Below are 19,404 nucleotides of genomic sequence, written 5' to 3'. Positions count from 1 at the left end.
GGAGAACAAATACAGCAGGTTCATAATAGCTGCAACTGTAAGCATAGCCCTCTAAAGGACAACGCTCAACATTAAACTAGATTCTAATCATACGCTCTCGTTAAGCAGAGAGCGATACGGATACCCTAATCTCTGTGGTGGTGTGTGCCCATGTGTGTGTCTGATTTTGCATATAATTATATAATCAACCATTATCTTCTACATGATCAAATGATCTTTGGAATTTGAAACATTTTTAACTTTTAGTTTTTAGTTTTACATAGAATACATTTTCAAAATAATCACAACATTTGTAAAACCTCATATATGAACCTCATATGGGGAGAGAGAAGAAGTTATACATCTTATCGCTGACCGTAACCAGAAAAAAATCTATTATACTGTATATTCATATACTTATATATCTAGCCATACACTTGTTCTTTATTGTATGTGGGAGATATATACCATCATGATCATCATCAGCCATTGCTTGTCCCTTGCAGGAAGAAGGGCTAAGTCATATGAGCGTTGACCTTTAGGTTGTCACTATGAACTGAGGGGACTGCAACTAACTTTATTTCAACTTTTTGAATTTATGTACAAGAGGTTCACAGCAAGAACGTCAAAAAATTCATCCAGACTTATGCAAGCAAAGGCAAGCTTAAACAGGTTCTAATATCAGTGAGGGCTTAAGCGAGATATACAAGAAAAAGAAATTACCATTATAGTGTACGAACATGTGTGAATACGTTCGGTACATGGCTCCCCCCCCCTGAAAAGACATACTTGTGAAATAAGTTGCCCTGGTCTTACGAGAAGTGTCCTGTAAGCAGGTCACCTGGCTGGAGATAAGGAGGTTTTAGACGATCAATGTAGACCCATTCTTCTTTGCCACAAATGTAATTAAGAAAGGCTTCAGATTGCGGCGGATCTCGAGGAAAGTGCTCGTGTAAGGGGGTATTAGGCTGGGATCACACTTGGGCGATATGGCCATGGCAATGCAGTGAGATGTTGATTTTAGCAAAATTCTGAGCATATTAACACACATCTCCACTCATCCCGGGTGTGTTTCGCTCCAAATCCCACGGACCTAGAGGAGCATTGTCCCGTGTGCGATACATCCTGGGTTGCCACACTGAGTTGCAACACCGGCGGACAGAATGAAACCTGCTCCATTTTATTCACCTAGTGTGGGATGATGGTCGGTTACCTGCGATACAACGCGTGCAAGGAGATAACACATCATATTATCTGTGTCCTGTTTCGCTATTATTCCCAACCTAATCACTTCTCAACTCTATATATCTTATATATCTTCCTATGGGAGATGTGGCAACATGCATAGCTGGGCATGCGTTCAACGCTGGTATTTAAGCTGGGAGCTGCGCTACGCCATCATCAGTTGTGCATTGTATATGTCCGTGTTGACAGATACCCCTATGGAGGGCACAACGGAAAGAAACAAGAAGAGAAGGACAATGCTAACCAGAAGAAAAACTTCATCAACAGTTGCTACATCAACAGTTGCCAGTGACACCACACCAACAACTGAAGTGAACCTTAAGGATGAATCATCGATTGTGATGGTTCCTGATGCAGCAAGTCTAGAGACAGCCCAACTACAGGAGTCTTGAGTGCCTAACGCCACCACCCCTGGCAGTCGAGCCACTTGAAGCACCCATGATGTAGCTTTCGGAAGATGACGCAACGTACCATGTCCTGGAGCCTATGCTAATTTTTTTATGTTTTAATAGTAATTTTCAATATGAAAACCTTCTGCCTGCATATATAGAATGATAAAAACCAAAATGTTATAAGTCATGCTTTCATAAATAATTAGAATAAGGTATCTACAAATGATTACGTTTCTCATATAACATAGATGAATGTTTTCATGTGTAAGTACTAATGAAATCATATAGAAAGAAAAAAAAAACATTGTAAACTTTTTATTTTTTCAGAAAATCACTTGAAAATGTAACATTGGTATTTTGTACAATAAACTTTATGATGAAAATGTAAATCATATGAACTTATTGCAGATTGTATAGTTTTTAATATATTGCTTTGGATTATTATTTTGTAAAGCTTCAAGTTCACATTAGTATTTGATGAAGGATAATTATGAAAAGAAAGTAAATAAATAAAATTTAGTGTATTTTTATAATGAAAAATAAAAAAAGATATATTTATATGCAGATATATTCATATAGATATATATTTATATAGACATACATTTATATAGATATTTGTTTATATATATATATATATATATATATATATATATATATATATATATATATATATATATATATATATATATATATATATTATGATTTTATACTGTAAATAACAAATAATACTTTATAACTTTTTATTCTAATAACACATTCTGGTTTTCTAGGATCCTGTGGACGATGTGGCCCATCGGGGAGTAGGGGGGGGGGGGGGGGGCGATAAGTTATCGACGTCAGATACAGAGGAGTTTATTTTGTCTGTAGAAGGGCAGTCAACTGGGACTAGGAGGCACCAGAGTTTCATTGTATTCACCGTGGGCCAGGAGAAAGACCTGGCAGTAGGGCTTGAGGGCCACAATTTGCTATACGACAAGGTTGACTTGGAGTATAGGAATAAGCCCAGGAAGGACAGGGTCAAGAAGGAGAAGGGGGACAGCATGGTGCCACCTGTCTCGCCACAAGATTTGGGAAGGTGGATCCGGAGCAGGAGAACTAGATATGGCAAGCTATCGAAATCCAAGAGTGGTGATGGCAATCCCCGGATCCAGTCAGAGCGAGACAAGTGGATCCTGACGCTGTTCTCTTTCCTAGGGAGGCATATCCAACGATCACAGCAGCCCAAGACCCTGGGTCCAAAGGAGGTATGTGGATTCATTTCGTATGTCAGCTTTTAGTTATTATAATGATTAGCTACCAGTATTACTTGCTCCTTTTACTGAACATAGTTAATTACAACACTATTACATAGGAATTGTATATGAAAACATATATGACATGCTTTAAGTACTTTATTTAGAACACATACTTGTTAAACCTATATGATATTATTCTATTAACTTGTCGGATGTTGTTTCAGAGCACGGCCACAGCTTGTCTGCCTACCACGCCTCCACCCACTTGTGATGTGGTTGAGGTAGGCAGGCATTTCCTCTCTCCAACCCCCTCCTCTTCCTCTTTCGCCGGGACCTCTCCCATCTGCACCGAGGACCTGATTCTGGAGAAGGTAAGAAAATATTAGTTATTACATATGGTATAAATACGATAATCAAATTTTAATATTATTATTATTATTATTATTATTATTATCACTATTATTATTATTATTATTATCATTATTATTATTATTATTATTATTATTATTATTATTATCATTATTATTTTTAGTAATTATTATTATTATTATTATTCTCACAAAATTGGCATTGATAGTCAATGAACAAACTCTTGAATCCACTAACCTAAACTTAACCTAACTGCCATATAACCAACTATGATTACTATAGAGATATTGTATGTTTAAATGCTATTTTTCCCCCTGCAGGTCTTTAACTGTCATCAGCAAGTGGTGTCCTAGTTCACAGAGGCTCGTCTAAAACTGAAAATGACGCCTGTGCCTGAGAAGAAAGACATAGACCTCTAATTTTGAAGGACGATGGTGGCGGAGCCCTTGGCGCACCTCCTGAAAGGCGTTGACTGATGATTTGCCAGCAAGATCAATGCCGAAACTTCTACCCTTGTATACAAGTTTCATTGGCTAAATTTTGATATTGAGCAGTGCGGGATAGGAACCGCGTGGCTCCACCACCAACAGCACCTCAACCCTCTCGCTAGACACCTGGCCCTTCCAATCGTTTCCCTTCACTACCAGACATGGCTGGGTACATATCTTTCAGGGATTTTTATTTGCCATTTCTAAATTTGTCATTTTGTAATGAAACTTGAAACCGATGTAAATAGTCGTAGTAATAATACTCTAATTTTTTTTGTCATTTTGTAATAAAACTTGAAACCAAACAATAGTTTTTACTCTGTTTTCTTTCCTTATATGCTGTATGACTTTTTTTTGGTATGTCAACATTGAAGGTTAATATATGATAAAGAATTAAATCATTCGGTGCTTAAGGAGGTGGTGGTCACATCCAAGGGTGTGGTAATAGATGTTTGATACAAGAAACGTGAAAAGTGACATTGAAATGGATGACTATGTAATGAAATACCTTTTGGTCTTTTGCTATTCAAATACTCTGCTTAACCTACCTTTAAATCATATGCTCCTGTCATGAGATACTCCCATAGGTTGTACAGTACTCCTTCAAACGATCATGTTGTTCTTAGGCACAGATTGTTGTCCTGTGGCCATGCCTCACATTGAGATCAGGGATTTCATTAATATCCTTCCAAGAACCAGGTATTAGGTCATGGGTTCTGGGGTCCTCCTGGTCTCCTTCTGTGTGGGAGCCGGCCACCTCCCTCAACATATTGTGGAGAACACAACAGGCCATGATGACATCCTCCACCCTGTCGTATTTGAGCTGTATGCTGGTATGCAGCACGCAAAATCTGCAAATGGAATGAGAACAAAAATAAAGTTAATATACCTGGAACAAATATATTTTAATTAACAATATATAATAGATATATTTTTGATTCACAATATGTAATAGATATATTGTAAATAACGATTATAACTTTAAACTATCTTATGTGCTTTGGTATAAGGTCAGTCACAACAGGGTATTTGGATGCACGAAAGGCAGATTTTGCATTAATAATTACATCAATTTAATATGAATGTACAACATAGAACCTCACCTATTTGCCTTAATAACAAAAGAGCAAACTCCACAACTCTTCGTGCCCTGCTGACTCTGTAGTTGTAGAGCCTCTCATCGTGTGTGAGTTTTCGTATGGGATACGGCTTCATCGTGTAGGGCTTGAGGGCGAAAGCATCATCATACAACAGGAAATAGGAAATAGGAGTATGGCTATTGTCACCTGGTAGAGGTTCTGGAGGCGGCAGGTTGGTTTTGTTGCTGTTCAGCATGTCAGTCAGCTTTAATTGGGTGAACATGACCCCATCAGACTGTGGTCCTGCAGCCATCACCTCCATATACAGAAACTTGTAGTCACCATCCACTTTAGCAAGAATTACCATCGAGTAGTATTTCTTGTAATTAAAGCACCGGGAACCACTGCAATTAGATTTTTGATCCTCAAATGTTTCCCATCAATGGACTCTATTGTGTTGGGAAAGTTCCATTTCTCCAGAAATGCCCTGGCCGCATTACACTATTCCTATGCAGTATGTGGCATTTTGAGGGTCACTGCTACTTTCAGGGCAGGTTCTAGGGGTTTCCTGAGGAATGTCAACTTCTCTTTGATGTACTGCGTGACTTTCTCCACAATATCGTCAAACATGGGTGCATCTAGCTAATCAAAATTCTGTATAAAACTGGGTCTTCCATTTCAAGTTCCTGCATCAGGTTTCCGAAGTGGCTATTGGTCTCCCGTTGAAGTAGATGTGGTCGTACCCACACGCTCTTTTTTTTCTCCACATTCTTTTCCTCAGTAGTTTAATGGCTGCCACTGAAGTCATGAGGACAAGGTCACTGAGGAACAGGAATGCCCTGTATAGTTCAGGGTCATCAACGGTGTCTCTGTTGATAAGATGTAGTAAATCCCTGTTTAATAATACACTGTGGGGTCACAGTGGGCATTTTATACAAGGGAATCCTGTGGATCATGCATGCTGTGATCCATATCGCATGTATATCGCATACACAAAGATCACTATCTCAAAGTGCCTGACCAATTGAGATGTCACAACTTGCCCACTGCGATGGGATCACATATACAGCGATGGCCTTATGAGTCGTGTATGCTGCGATATCCTGTATTTCGATAAATATGGGTTTAAATATTGCATGAAAGCACCTGCGATATTGAAACTTTTGGGATTTTTCCATATTTCCTCTGATTGCCAGGGCGTATTGCCCCGGTGTGATCCCAGCATTAGCAGTGGCTTCCTAGTGTCATTGAAAAAAAAAATGTGCGTTGCAAATCTATCGGTATGTGTTGTTTAGCTGGGGGCTCGTAAGTCTGGCAGCATGGAGTAAATTTTCCCACAACATGACGTAGGCACTGGAGATTGTTGGCGGAGGTTGCAAATGGAAAAAATTCAGCAGGGACGACCAACGGACTACCATACATCATTTTAGCTACTAAGACATCCAAAATGTCTTTAGGAGTAGTCCTTAGTACCAGTAGAACCCAGAAAACCTGAGTAAACCAGTTGGAGTCATTGCAGCGGGACATCAAAACTGCTCTGAGTGTGCAATGAAAACGTTCAAACTTCAACCATTACGTTGGCAGCAGGTTGTTGGCAGTTGTTTGATGTAGGGTGATGCCCAGGAGATTTGCTAAGGATGTCCACAATTGTGAGGTGAAAGTAGTACCCTTGTCAGAAGTAATATGCTTAGAGATACCAAATACCACTATCCATCCTGAGAGTAAGACATATGTACATGAAGTGGTTATTGCAGTTTGCATGGGAACTGCCTCAGGGTAAACAGTGGAGCGGTTAATGACGGTAAACAGGCAACGATGTCGTTGTGATGTGGTAGGGGACCTACTACATCTACGTGAATGTGGGCAAAATGACGCTAAATCTGTGGAAATGGACCCACTTCTGAATTTGTGTGTTGATGTACTTTTAAAGTTTAGCATGAAGTACAGGCACGAACCAATTCCTTAGCATCCCTAGTAATGTTTTGCCAAATGAACTTTATCTTCAGTTGCTGTGAAGTAGATCAGTGCAAGGGATGTGTATTGCCATGAATGAAATCAAACACCTCTCAGCTCATGGGAGCAGGTATTCATTGTCATGGTCTACCAGTACTAACATGTCGACGAATAAGAGTCTGTGTTGGTTAACTGTCAGTAAGCAACTTCAATCAGGCAGTGGAAATGGAAGAGGAAATTCACACCATGGATTGGTAATGGGACTTCAGCAATGAGAAACTTCTAATGATAGCTGACGCATCCAAATGACAATGTGAGGGTCTTGTACCCATGGGTGGAGATCACAGATCTGTTGGCAACTACCAGGTGGATGTTGCCAGACATAGAGAGACTATGCCGTGTCCTGGAGAGTGGTAAGCACACGTGTCTATCAAAAATCACACGCCCGTACCTGGATCATGTTAAAAGTAAAGATTAGTGACAGGGAAAGCCATCCCCACAAGTGATGGGCAACTTACACGTTTTTTTGCCACTGACAACTGTTCATACATTTCTTTGCAGCAGCCCTGAATCTGGAGTGGTAGTAGCATAACTACGTCTGATGGGCATCAGTAAGTGGTTGTAGAGGTCGGTGGTTGGGGCGTGAGTGAGTGGTGTCATATGTGGGATATGGGTGGCTTTGTCGCTGCTACAGCACATCACGGGGTGAGTGTCTGTGTCCTATCGCATATATGTCAGCTTCGGTCGATAATGAATTGTTGTCCTCTTTGTCAGGAGTTGAGGCGTTAATGGAGGTCTTGAAAGGGGTGAAATGGCTGTCCATAAGGGTGTTGACTATGGATAACAGGTCCTTCATGGGCAAAACATCGACATGGGGTATGGCAGCTCATACAGGTTCGGAGAGATGTTATACCCAAAGGGCACGAAGCAGCTTCACCTCCCATGGAGAGTAGTCTATGGCAGGTTGCCGAAGAGGGATACTCGTCATTTTCCGAAGAGCAAGCGAAGCCTTTTGGTCCCCCAACGGTTGTTGAGAAAACTGAAAACACTTGGCTACACGGGTGGCTGGTGATGGTGAGTACTGTTCTAGGAAGTAGGTTCTGAGGGTGTCGTACGCTATTGAGGTGTCCTCTTGGTCACAAAGCCAATCTGAGATTTCTGGGAAAGTGTCTTTGGGGATCATTGCGAGAACATAGTCTGCATTGGTGCTTGGACCTTGGCGTGCTGAAACCAGGTGAATGCCTTTGTGCTGACGAGGGGCGGTAGTTTCATCGGTATGGCGTAGATAGAAGAGTCAGATTCGGATGGCGGCATCATTAAACAGTAAGACACAGCAGTGAGGGGGAAAGCGGGAGGGAGCTGGTCCTCCGGCAGTCACCAATGTGTGAGTGGGATGTTAGGCTGTAACTGTGAGGCGAGGTGAATACAACAATTTTATTTCAACTGATATTGAGTTCATGTACAAGAGGTTTCGAGCAAGAATGTCACAAAAATTCAAACAGACTTATGCAAGTAAAGGTAAGCTTAAACAGGTTCTATCATCAGAGAGGGGCGAGCGAGATATAAAAAAAAAAAAAAAAAATGAAAATACCGTTACAGTGTACGAGCATGCAATGACACATGCGTTACAGACATATCCTTCCACACACATCTCTTTATAGTCTTTCTATGGCAGTCTATACCCGCAAATTTTCGTAGCTTGTCAATCCATCGTCTTCTCTTCCTTCCCTGCTTTGTTTGTAATTTGTCATGCTCTGTTGATACTTCCATTAACTGGTTAATTACATAGATATGGTCATTTGTTAAATACCTACTTATATTACCTGCCTGCTCTATTCAGCCTAATATGTTTTTTGTAAATGTTTTATATATTACTAAGAGTAATTTTTCAGGCCGTTTGTGTCCCTTATTGTGAATTAGTATAATGATAAAGTATAAAGAAATCTCAATTGGTAAGCCATCTTCTCCTGCTGTTTTGCCTATTTTCATCCCTTTATTTTTTATGCTTTCTTTACTTCACCTACCGTTACTCCTGGTACTGGCTCAGGTGTTTTATTATTTCTACTAGCAAAGATATTTCTTATATCTTTTGGCACCCTGTTCAAAGTCCTTTTCATTAACTGCATGCTTCTTCCTTTCTTTAGTGTTTCTTCAATTTTGGTCTGATTATGTTTAAGATTATTTTGGGTTTTTAGTTTGTTTATTTTTGTGGATAGATCTGTTAATTCTATTTTATCCCTCTTTTATTCTACTCTCGTTTCCAATATCTCCTTTATTAGATTGTTTGTGTTTTCTGATATTTTTGCTATATCTTATTTAGGGAACTTTTCCACCAACATCTAGTGCAGAATCTAATACAAATTTTGTCAAGTTACTGTTTATTTCTTCTTTACTTGCTTCCATTTCATCGTGTAGCTGGGAGTACCTATTTTGTACTGAGAAGCTGAATTCATCAATTTTTTCTTTTATCACATGATTGTTTATTTTCTTTCTTGAACTTAGTTTTTCTCTTTCGTTCCTTAGATATAGACAAGCTTTACTTCTCCCATTCTATGGTTGCTTGACTCTAACTTGTTTAAGTTACATCTTTAACTAAATTCACTTTTCCTTCTCTCCTCTGTTCTTTTGATTTTCCTTTCTTCTTTTGACGTACTTTAGCCTTGAAACCACCCAAAACAAATGTAAATTGGGTCCTTTGTTTTCCAGAGATATCCCCAGATCTTCACAAAATGTTTCTATTTCTGCCTCTGAATGTTGTGTTTAAATGATCTTCAGTTTATACTTCTTATTGAGTTTGATAATCAACCCTGCAATTCTATCACAAAGACTACAGAATTTTTCTGTGTTACCGGCAAGATTTTCATTATCAAGAAAACCCACTCCATTTTCTTTGTTCCTTTCATGTCCTCTGAAGAAAAATATATGACCCTCTTTTAACTCTATATAAGATTTCCCAGTTCTTCTAATTTAACTCAATCCCATTATATTCCAATTTATTTCTTTCAGTTCTTCTAGTAACCCAGCAAGATCCTCCTCCATAGACAGAGTGCTGACGTTGTATGTTGCAAGGTTCAGTTTCCAACGGTGGCCTGTTCTAGACCAGAGATTTTTAGCACTCCCTGCAGTGGGACGTATCTGTCCGTTACCTTGGGCAGTTGGTCCACTGTCGCTGGGGATTAAGAGGTAAGAAAGAATTGTTTCATTCATAAATGGGGTTTGGCCAGTTTCCTTTACCATGCAAGGTGAGTGTAAGTGTGTATTATGCACACACACACACATACACACAAACATATATATATATATATATATATATATATATATATATATATATATATATATATATATATATATGTATATATATATATATATATATATATATATATATATATATATATATATATATATATGTAATATAATATAATATAGACACAGTCGATACTATAGAAATTTCTTTACCAGTGACAAGGGTCTGGTTCGATTGCAAGGTATGGGAAAAAGTACTAAAAATGATAATCAGCCTTATGATAAACCCAAAATCCTATTGGTTAAGTACGGGTCTTAACGTATCGATACGGCCAAGAATGAGAGCAATACTTACCGAGCCGAGAAGTCAAATCATGATCCCGAGGGGACAATATGTATCGTTCCAAACTCCTTATTAGGGTGATTCCTTCATTCAGTTTGCTTATGTAGGTGATATTGGTGAAACTTTATGGGCCAGATCTAGACGACGGCAGTTTTACCACCAGAACACGTTTACACAAAATCTTTTCATAAAGTTTTCCAGTTACATTCATGCTATACATCAACAAATGAACCGGCAGAATTTGATAATACTCAAACTCCATGGTAATTGGTATAAATTTTGTAGTTAAATTGGCTGTATAATCTTTGTAATAGATCAATCTTAAAAACTCGAATCTTTAATATTTGTTGAAGAAATCATTCCCCTTACAGCGTTGTCATGACTGGTGATTTATAAGGACTTTATTTTTCATAAGTCTCAAATTAATTCAAGTAACTTACGTCATGATTGTTACTCATCTATTTTTTTTTTGGAAAGAAACCTTGAAAAAATGCATTGAAGTATAGCATAACCGATGCAAATTCATAACTCTCTTTCTCTCTCTCTCTCTCTCTCTCTCTCTCTCTCTCTCTCTCTCTCTCTCTCTCTTGATCAGCATTTATTGAGAGAGAAGACCTTATCTTGTGGGTTCGCCATCCGTCTTTTATGATTGGCCATTCCTCGAAAATTAGGTCTTAGGAGTTTTCACAAGGTCAGCAGCATCGGGATGTGAGATGGGCCAACGTCGATTCTCTCCCGGTAAAGAAACAAAGAGATATTTTGCCTTTGTATAAAGAAAAACGATCGGTCAGACCAGTTTTTGGGGTAATTTTTCAGTGTTCAGAAATATGAAGTACGGAAGTTTTGTGATAAATCTGTGATAAGTTTGTTAAGACGTATTTCTTTGTAATACTTTGAAAAGTGTTTTGATACTGATGTTACTGCGTGACTCTCTTATTCTCGGTTAGCTTTTAGCTGTGCAATATTTGGAAAGTGAATTTTAACAAAAGGACGTAAGTAATATTTGGAAAACAAACGTCAAAGCAAAACCAGTGATGGAAAGAGAATCATCTAGAAATTCGTGGGAGTGAGGCAGCAGATTGAGTGAGAGTGACGCTCATGCATTAATCGAATGAAGTGAATGATATCATAAATAAAAGAAGTAATTAAAAATTGTTTATGAAAAAGGTAATAAAAATTACTTATTGCTCGATTTACAAAACATCTACTGTTCTGTACTGTACATCTATTTCTATTACACTTTTCAGGGCATGAGGTAAGTAGGAGTGAAGCCGTTACTTATACCTGCTAGGTCTTTAGTTTATTCAGCATTATTACAGTTTATGTATGTGAATATTGATAACGTTATTAGTTTATCATTGTCTGAATCCTGTAGGATTGAAGCTATCCTAAACAATGCGGAAAGTAATTCAGTCCAATTGGAAGATCGCTTGCAATTTCACCAGACATCTACCTAAGACAGAGACTTTAGAAGCCTAATGTTTGTCAAAGGTCATATTCCATTTGCTCTCCATGATTTGCTGTCACTACCATATATACCAGGGAATTATAATAATTGAATTTTATGTTTTTACAGTGATCCACATCTTAATATGAATATGAAAAACTTACATGTATACATCCATTTGTACCTGGAAAATCTATTTACTAAAACGCAAAATCCAATGAATTCATAATCTTTAAGTTCCTTAAAAACTCATGAATATATTTTCCACTGATAAAGTCTTATTTCGAGTAAGAAATGAAGAACTCTTGCTCCACTAAAGGTTTTGAACTTAGATTTAAAGAAAATTCTGTCAGCTCGATCAAAACAGACCACACAAAATTTGTACAGTTTCAGTTTAATGCACAGCATAGTCTACACATGTAGAATTACAAAAGGTTTTATGGTAATGGTAATGGGAATAGACCCATTCTCATTCTTATAATATACTATTGGGTACTCTTTTACTTTTCAATTGGTATGGAATCGTTTGGTCAAATCACGAGCGCAGGAGCGTCTTCCCGGTGGGGCTAAAGTTATTAAAGGCACTAACGGTGGGTACGGGTGGGGGTGGGGGTGGGGTGTTTGGAGGGTCTCCCCCAGATGCGATTTCATGGCATCTGACAGCGGATTGTAACAACAAAATAATATTTTTGGAAAACTTTTCATTTGACCAATCAAAATATGTAACCATTGACTTTGATGAAATACCAGTAAGCCTACTTGATGAATTTACCCCCACCCCCCCAAAAAATAAAAATAAATGCCAACGATGTTGATTCTTTGCTATAAACTCATTCTCAATATCTATGAAGTTAGGGCTATTGATTTTGTAAGTCTAAAATGTATTTACTTACAATTGATTATATCGATCATTGTTTTGCAGTTCGAATTTTATCCTTAAATGTTTAAACGCCTTTATATTATTAATTTCATCTAATTTATAGTTTACAGAAAACAGTGACTAAATCCTTTGATTATAATCATGTTTTTGTGTTTGATTTTAAACCATTGTGATAAGGTACGAAGGTAAAGACCTCACAAACAGAGAAGTACTCCATAGACTTAATAACGCTGCTTTGGTCAGAACAAATCAAGGAATTTAAAAAGCCTTTCTATTCGCAAAACACAATATATATATATATATATATATATATATATATGTATATATACATATATATATAAATATATATATATATATATATATATATATATATATATATATATATATATATACATATATATATATATACATATATACGTATATATATATATATATATATATATATATATATATATATATGTATATATATATATATATATATATATATATATATATATGTAATAGTTAGAATAGTAATATTACATGTTTAAAACAAATGACGTAATATGTCATGTTGGTTGGAAGAGCTAACCCTGAGATTTGCTGTAGTCATTCAAATTGTAAACAGGATGTATAATGCAAAGACGGCAAATTGACATTCTTTCTTAACGTCAACACATTGTCTCCTCGTGTGAAAGTTTGTGACGTCACCGGATGCAGGTGTCTTCCGATTCCGTCACTTGGCTAAATTAAAGCAAGCATACGATATTTGTGATATCGGTAATTTATTCAGTTCATATCTAAACTTCACCAGAATTGGTCATGTGGACCAACACAGCTTCCTCCAGTGATGGAGATGTTTAACTCTGTTGTTTATTAAAAATAAAACTTAAAAACCATTAAGATGTATTCAGTAAACCATTTAAATACATCTGAAAACAACTCATACTCAAATGTGTGCTTAAGACAGTAGCACACCAATAAATGGTGGCAGCGGTTAAACTCTAAGACAGCGATTAAACTCTAAGAATTAGAGAAATATCTTCAAGACTTCAACATAAAAGCTGTAAAACCAGAGAATGATCTTCAAGACTTCAAAATAAAAGCTGTAATACCTGATAAAGATCTTCAAGAACTCAAAACTATCTACAAGAATCTACAATTTTGACTAAGTCCAACGGAAAAGCTAACATCAACATATGTTAGTATACAACTTGAATCTTCAATCAACATCCTAGGAAACCCAAGGAATGGCGTTCAACAATTGCAAGACATATCCAGGAAGAACTACATTCAACAAGAAACTAGAACGAGACATCGCTAACAAAACATCAAGAGAGAGAGAGAGAGAGAGAGGACGTGTCGACTTCATATAAAGCTAAGTACAGAGATTTTGTATTCATTTCAGTTTGGGCAGTGAAGTGTAGTTATCACAAGTCGTTAGTCAATTATTACTGGGGTGAGTGGATTCCTAAACTTTGTTATAAGAAACTCCGAATTCTCATTTAGAATTTTTCTTTCTTTGTGCTAATTCCTTTTTCTTTCATAAACTCTTGGGGGGGAAATGTATTGGGATTAGTAACATTGTTGGGGGAATTTTATTATACATATGCGTTTACGCAGTGGGCATCTGTACTCATATAGATATTTTGATAGGATTGAAAGGGGTCAAAGAGATAGAAAAAAAAAAAAATACAGCAGTCATGGCTCCTCCTGTCAGCCCTACCCCTGGACCTAGTGGTGTAGGCCAGGCTAATCCTCCTCCAATTGTGACGCTTGTAAATGCCAGGTCAGCAATCCTTCCTTTTCAAGGTCGTGTCAACGGGTTCTTGCCACAAAATGTGGAGTCATGGATTTCATCCGTTGATGCCCATTTAAATGCCAAACAAATCGTAGATCCTTTTGTACAATTACAAGAAGCTAAAAGTTTTATAGATTTTTCTAAGGGGGATGCGAGTGCGTATTTAAGAGGTGTTTCATTTCAGGAAGCAGTTACTTGGGATGATTTCAAAGTTAGGTTACGCGCGATTTATGGGGGTGAGGAAGCTTTGGATGTAGTGTTAACGTTACGAAATACACTTAATCAAGCCACTATGAATCGGCTTAATGTTGTTGAGAGAGCAGCTCTCATAGCTGATAGGCTTAACGAATATCAGGACATTTTAGGTAATTCCACTTGGGTTACTAACGATAACATCTCCGTGAAAGATTTTTTACGATTAATGTATTTAACTTGCATGACACTTATGTTGCCTGAAGCTTTAGTGCGGTGCTTTGATAAGAAGTTAATGCCTGCAAGTACGGAATTGGATGTCTATAAACAGATAAAGAAACACATGTCCAAGTGTCCAGATCTCGATCCCGTGTTAACTCAAGTTTTTGCTAAGAATGAAACAAAACCACAAACAGTGAACGTAATTAACAATCCAGTAGCGGGAGTGACGTGTTACAACTGCAAACGTCAAGGTCACATAAGCGCAGACTGTAGAACGAAATTTTGTTCAGTTCACAACACAGCATCACATTCTTATAGTCAATGTTACGCGCGTAAGACACAACAATATCCTAGAAATACACAGTCAATTCCACAGTCAGTTCCATATGGAAATAAAAAGAAAAATCCTCATTTTAACAATAAGAAGAAACAGCAAAATGTCAATGCAGTTCAGAGTCCGAAACAAACAAACACTTCTTCAAATATCGCTGAGCCTGGGCCGTCAAACCAGACCTCGCAAAGTCAGCCTAATTTTCAGAATGTGCAGAGCAAAGCAAATACCACATAGTTAACTCTAGAGGGGAAGAGAGTGATGTTGGGTCAAGGTCACTTATGTCAACATCAATAGTATTGAATAATCAATTTAATGTTTTATCAGATAATTGTGAGACAATAGATTTTCCTATGAAACACACGGCCGAATTAAGTAAAACAGTGCATGCTCCCGTAGATTTGCAACGAATTCATACAATAATAAGCCAAAATGAGTTACGGCCAACCTTATATGCTGTAAATTTAGAACACAAATCCTTTACGTTATTTTTTGACTCTGGTAGTCCACGTAATATTATGGATTTGAAGACGCATCATTTGTTGTTTTCGAACTTTCCGATTGAAAAATCAGGAATTAGACTTTCAGGTATAGGAAATAATGAATTAAACGTCATAGGCATAACTCATATTCAGTTCAGAGTCGGTAATCGCACGTTTGCCGATACATTTGTTGTTGTGAAAAACATTAATATGTATCCAGCTGTAATTATAGGATACCCATCTATGGGAAATCAAAACATTATCTTAGCTCCTGCAAAGCACGGCGTGTATATCAAAGGGAAATTCTATAAGTCTTCTAATACTTTAAAGTCAGTTTTGGATAAAAAGGAGACGACAAATGTAACCGTAACGTACGTTGAAGAACCAATAACTTGTCTCACTAATAAAGAAATAATATACGCGACCCAGCAGAATTCTCGTTCACCCGTAATATCATCTTGCACGCAATATATCGAACCAAACATACCTTCGAATTTAATAGTGCAAATAAAGAAAACACTACTGGGATCTGAAATATTAATCCTTTCCGATACTTTGAAAACCAACGGATTGTCTGTCACACAAGCTATTTATACAGTAGGCTCACATCAGCAATGTAATATCGAAGTCTGTAATCATTTAAATAACACTTTAGTAATTCACAAAAATCAACATATCTTGGATGTAGAAGTTTATAAACATCGTATTCTTACCGTTGCTGAAATCAATCACTCTCAATCAGTTGCGGATGAATCCCTTTTACGATCTATTAAAAATAAAATCAGTAAGGACATTCAAGACGAAGAAATTCAGCAGAAAATTTTTGAACTTTTAACTAAATATACAGATGTCTTTTCCACTACGGATGGATCCTTAGGAAAAACAGATGTGATCGAGCATCAAATAAGGTTAAAAGACAAGAAAAAAATTATATATGTACCCTCGTACAGACTCCCTATGAAATTCCAGAATGAAATAAATGATGAAGTAGGTAAAATGTTAGAGGAAGGAGTCATTAGAAAATCAAATAGCCCTTATAATTTTCCTTTAATAGTTGTACCGAAAAAAGATCGAACATGGCGTATCTGCGTCGACTTTCGTCGTCTAAACGAGGAAACGATCCCTGATCGATTCCCAGTGCCATGTACTGACGATATTTTGTCTTTGTTAGGTCAGAATAAATATTTTACCAGTTTGGACTTACTTAAAGGCTTTCACCAGATATCATTAGAAGAAGATAGTATCCCATACACAGCCTTCAGCACAGCCAGGGGACATTATGAATTTTTACGGATGCCTTTTGGTTTACGTTGTGCTCCTATAACATTTACAAGAATGATTAACATAGTGTTTGGAGACTTGTTAGGGGATATATTGCATGCCTATATGGATGATCTTGTAATCTTTTCCAACACCTTAGAAGAACATCTACGTAAGTTAGAACTAGTACTACAGAGATTAAGACAACATAACTTAAGGGTAAAGATTAGTAAGTGTGAATTTTTCAAAACAGAATTAATATATTTGGGTTTCATGGTGTCAAGCCAAGGTCTTAAAGTAGTCCATGATAAGGTGTCGGCTATACGTAATTTTCCCATACCTACTAATGTCAAGGGAATACAGCAATTTCTGGGTTGTAGTGGATATTACAGGCGTTTTATACGCAACTATTCAATAATAGCCGCTCCTTTAACTGATCTTACGAAGAAGGGCGTAGATTTCATATGGTCTGAGCAACATCAACAGGCGTTTAATACTTTGAAAGACGAACTGTGTAGTTCTCCTATCTTAAAATTTCCTGACTTCGGTAAGGAATTCTTCATTGCAACAGACGCCTCAGACTTAGGAGTAGGAGGGGTATTGCTTCAGCAATATGATAAACAGTTTTTCCCGATAGCTTTCTATTCTCGAAAATTGAGAACTTCCGAAAGTAAGTATGCAATAATAGACAAGGAAGGACTAGCTATTGTTAATTCGCTAGTGCATTTTAAGTTCATAATTTACGGTTATCCCGTTAAGGTTCTTACTGACCATAAACCACTAACAGAGTTCTTTAAAGGCTTCAATCACAGCCCTAAACGAACTCGGTGGCATTTAATCATTCAAGATTTTGGCGCAAGAATCGGGTATTTGCCTGGGAAAGCAAATATCATTGCGGATGCATTATCACGCAACCCCGTGTCATCTTGTACGGAGTCTTTAGCTGAATTAATAGATATATCAACATCCATGCCTATTGTAAAAACAATATCTGAACAAGAAGATTTAGGCTGGAGTGCTGAATTGTTACAGACTGAGCAAAGAAAAGATCAGAAAATAGAAACAATTATAAATGCTTTGAAAGGCAATCATAAAGAAAAAGAATATATAAAGTATAAGCAGCAGAATTATATAATCAAAGATAATATTCTGTGTAGGACTGTGACAAGGAAAACCCGCAATACACCACATGTAACTAACGACCAGGTAGTAGTACCAATCTCACTTATTTCCACTGTCCTGAATTGGTTGCATTCAAATCCATTACATGGACACCCTGGGTTCTCATTAATGTCACAGAAAGCCAAATCATTGTTTTATTGGCATACAATGCTTACAGATATAAAAAGACACATAGCTAATTGTCGCACATGTCAGGAAAACAAAGGGCATACGAAAACACCTGTCAGCTTAGGAGCTTATCCTGTTCCCAATCAACCCTTTGAAAGAATACATTTAGATTTGTTAACAGGATTTTACGAGTCAGACAGAGGAAATAAGCACCTCTTAGTAATTATAGATGCTTTAACTCGATATACAGAACTAATAACGCTTAAAACTAAAACTGCGATTGAATGCGCTAGGAAGTTTTACGAGTGTTACATTTGTAAACATGGAATTCCACACATGATAATCTCAGACTCGGGTGGTGAATTTAATAATCACTTTCTTACCTCATTGTGTGAATTCCTCAACATAAAGAAGATTAATACCATGATATATCACCCAGAGTCGAATGGGCTAGTGGAAAGAGCAAATGGGAAGATGTTTGTATGCAAAGCTGATTAGTACGCTAGTAATATGTAATTAAAGAAATTCTCTACATTTGCATTGTTAAAAATACATTTAAAACAACATTTAAAAAATAAATAAAATAAAAAAGGATATAAATCATTTTTTTTCTCGGCATCTAATAAAAGTATATAAGCCGGAATGTTAAAAAAAGAAAAGAGAAAAAAAAAAATATAATAAAATATATAACAGAATCTATGGGCATCTAATAAAATATATCAGCCCTATATATAAATATATATATATATATATGTACGAAACCGTGGTACGTGTACGTACCAGGAATTCGTGTTAGTGCACTAAAAATTGAGTATCTTGTTTCTGACAAAGGTAACAATTATTCTATATCAAGTTACCGAATCATTTGTAAGTCAGAATTTATTTTGTTTTTTGGTACCATGTAATCATTTGCTAGCAATGTACCATATATATGATCTTGGTTTTATCATGCATTTTTCTTTTTGCTTTGGTAATATCTTTTTTGTATGCATTATTGTTATTATTTTTTAATGTGCCTATTTGGACATTCGTCCTCAGTTGGTTATGGCTAATGTTAAACAAAGAATAGTGCGTATGTCCAGTCACACCTAATAACCATGTTTCGGCTTGTTGTTAAATTTTTGTAAAAAAAAAAAAAAAAATTGAGATAGCTGGCCGAGCTTATGTAATAGTTAGAATAGTAATATTACATGT

General features: G+C 36.8%; 1 protein-coding gene across 1 annotated transcript; it reads left to right on the top strand.

The window, feature by feature from the left end:
• The first annotated feature begins 1,397 nt into the window (after positions 1-1,397).
• Positions 1,398-3,929, top strand: LOC137654091 (uncharacterized). Its single transcript, XM_068387732.1, has 4 exons — positions 1,398-1,580; positions 2,387-2,860; positions 3,076-3,222; positions 3,541-3,929. The coding sequence occupies exons 1-4, from the start codon at positions 1,398-1,400 to the stop codon at positions 3,571-3,573; spliced, it is 837 nt and encodes a 278-aa protein (XP_068243833.1). The 3' UTR covers positions 3,574-3,929.
• Positions 3,930-19,404: the final 15,475 nt, after the last annotated feature.

This window comes from Palaemon carinicauda, chromosome 15, assembly GCF_036898095.1.
Source record: "Palaemon carinicauda isolate YSFRI2023 chromosome 15, ASM3689809v2, whole genome shotgun sequence".
Taxonomy (NCBI): domain Eukaryota; kingdom Metazoa; phylum Arthropoda; class Malacostraca; order Decapoda; family Palaemonidae; genus Palaemon; species Palaemon carinicauda.
This window is presented reverse-complemented; position numbering and strand designations above follow the sequence as displayed.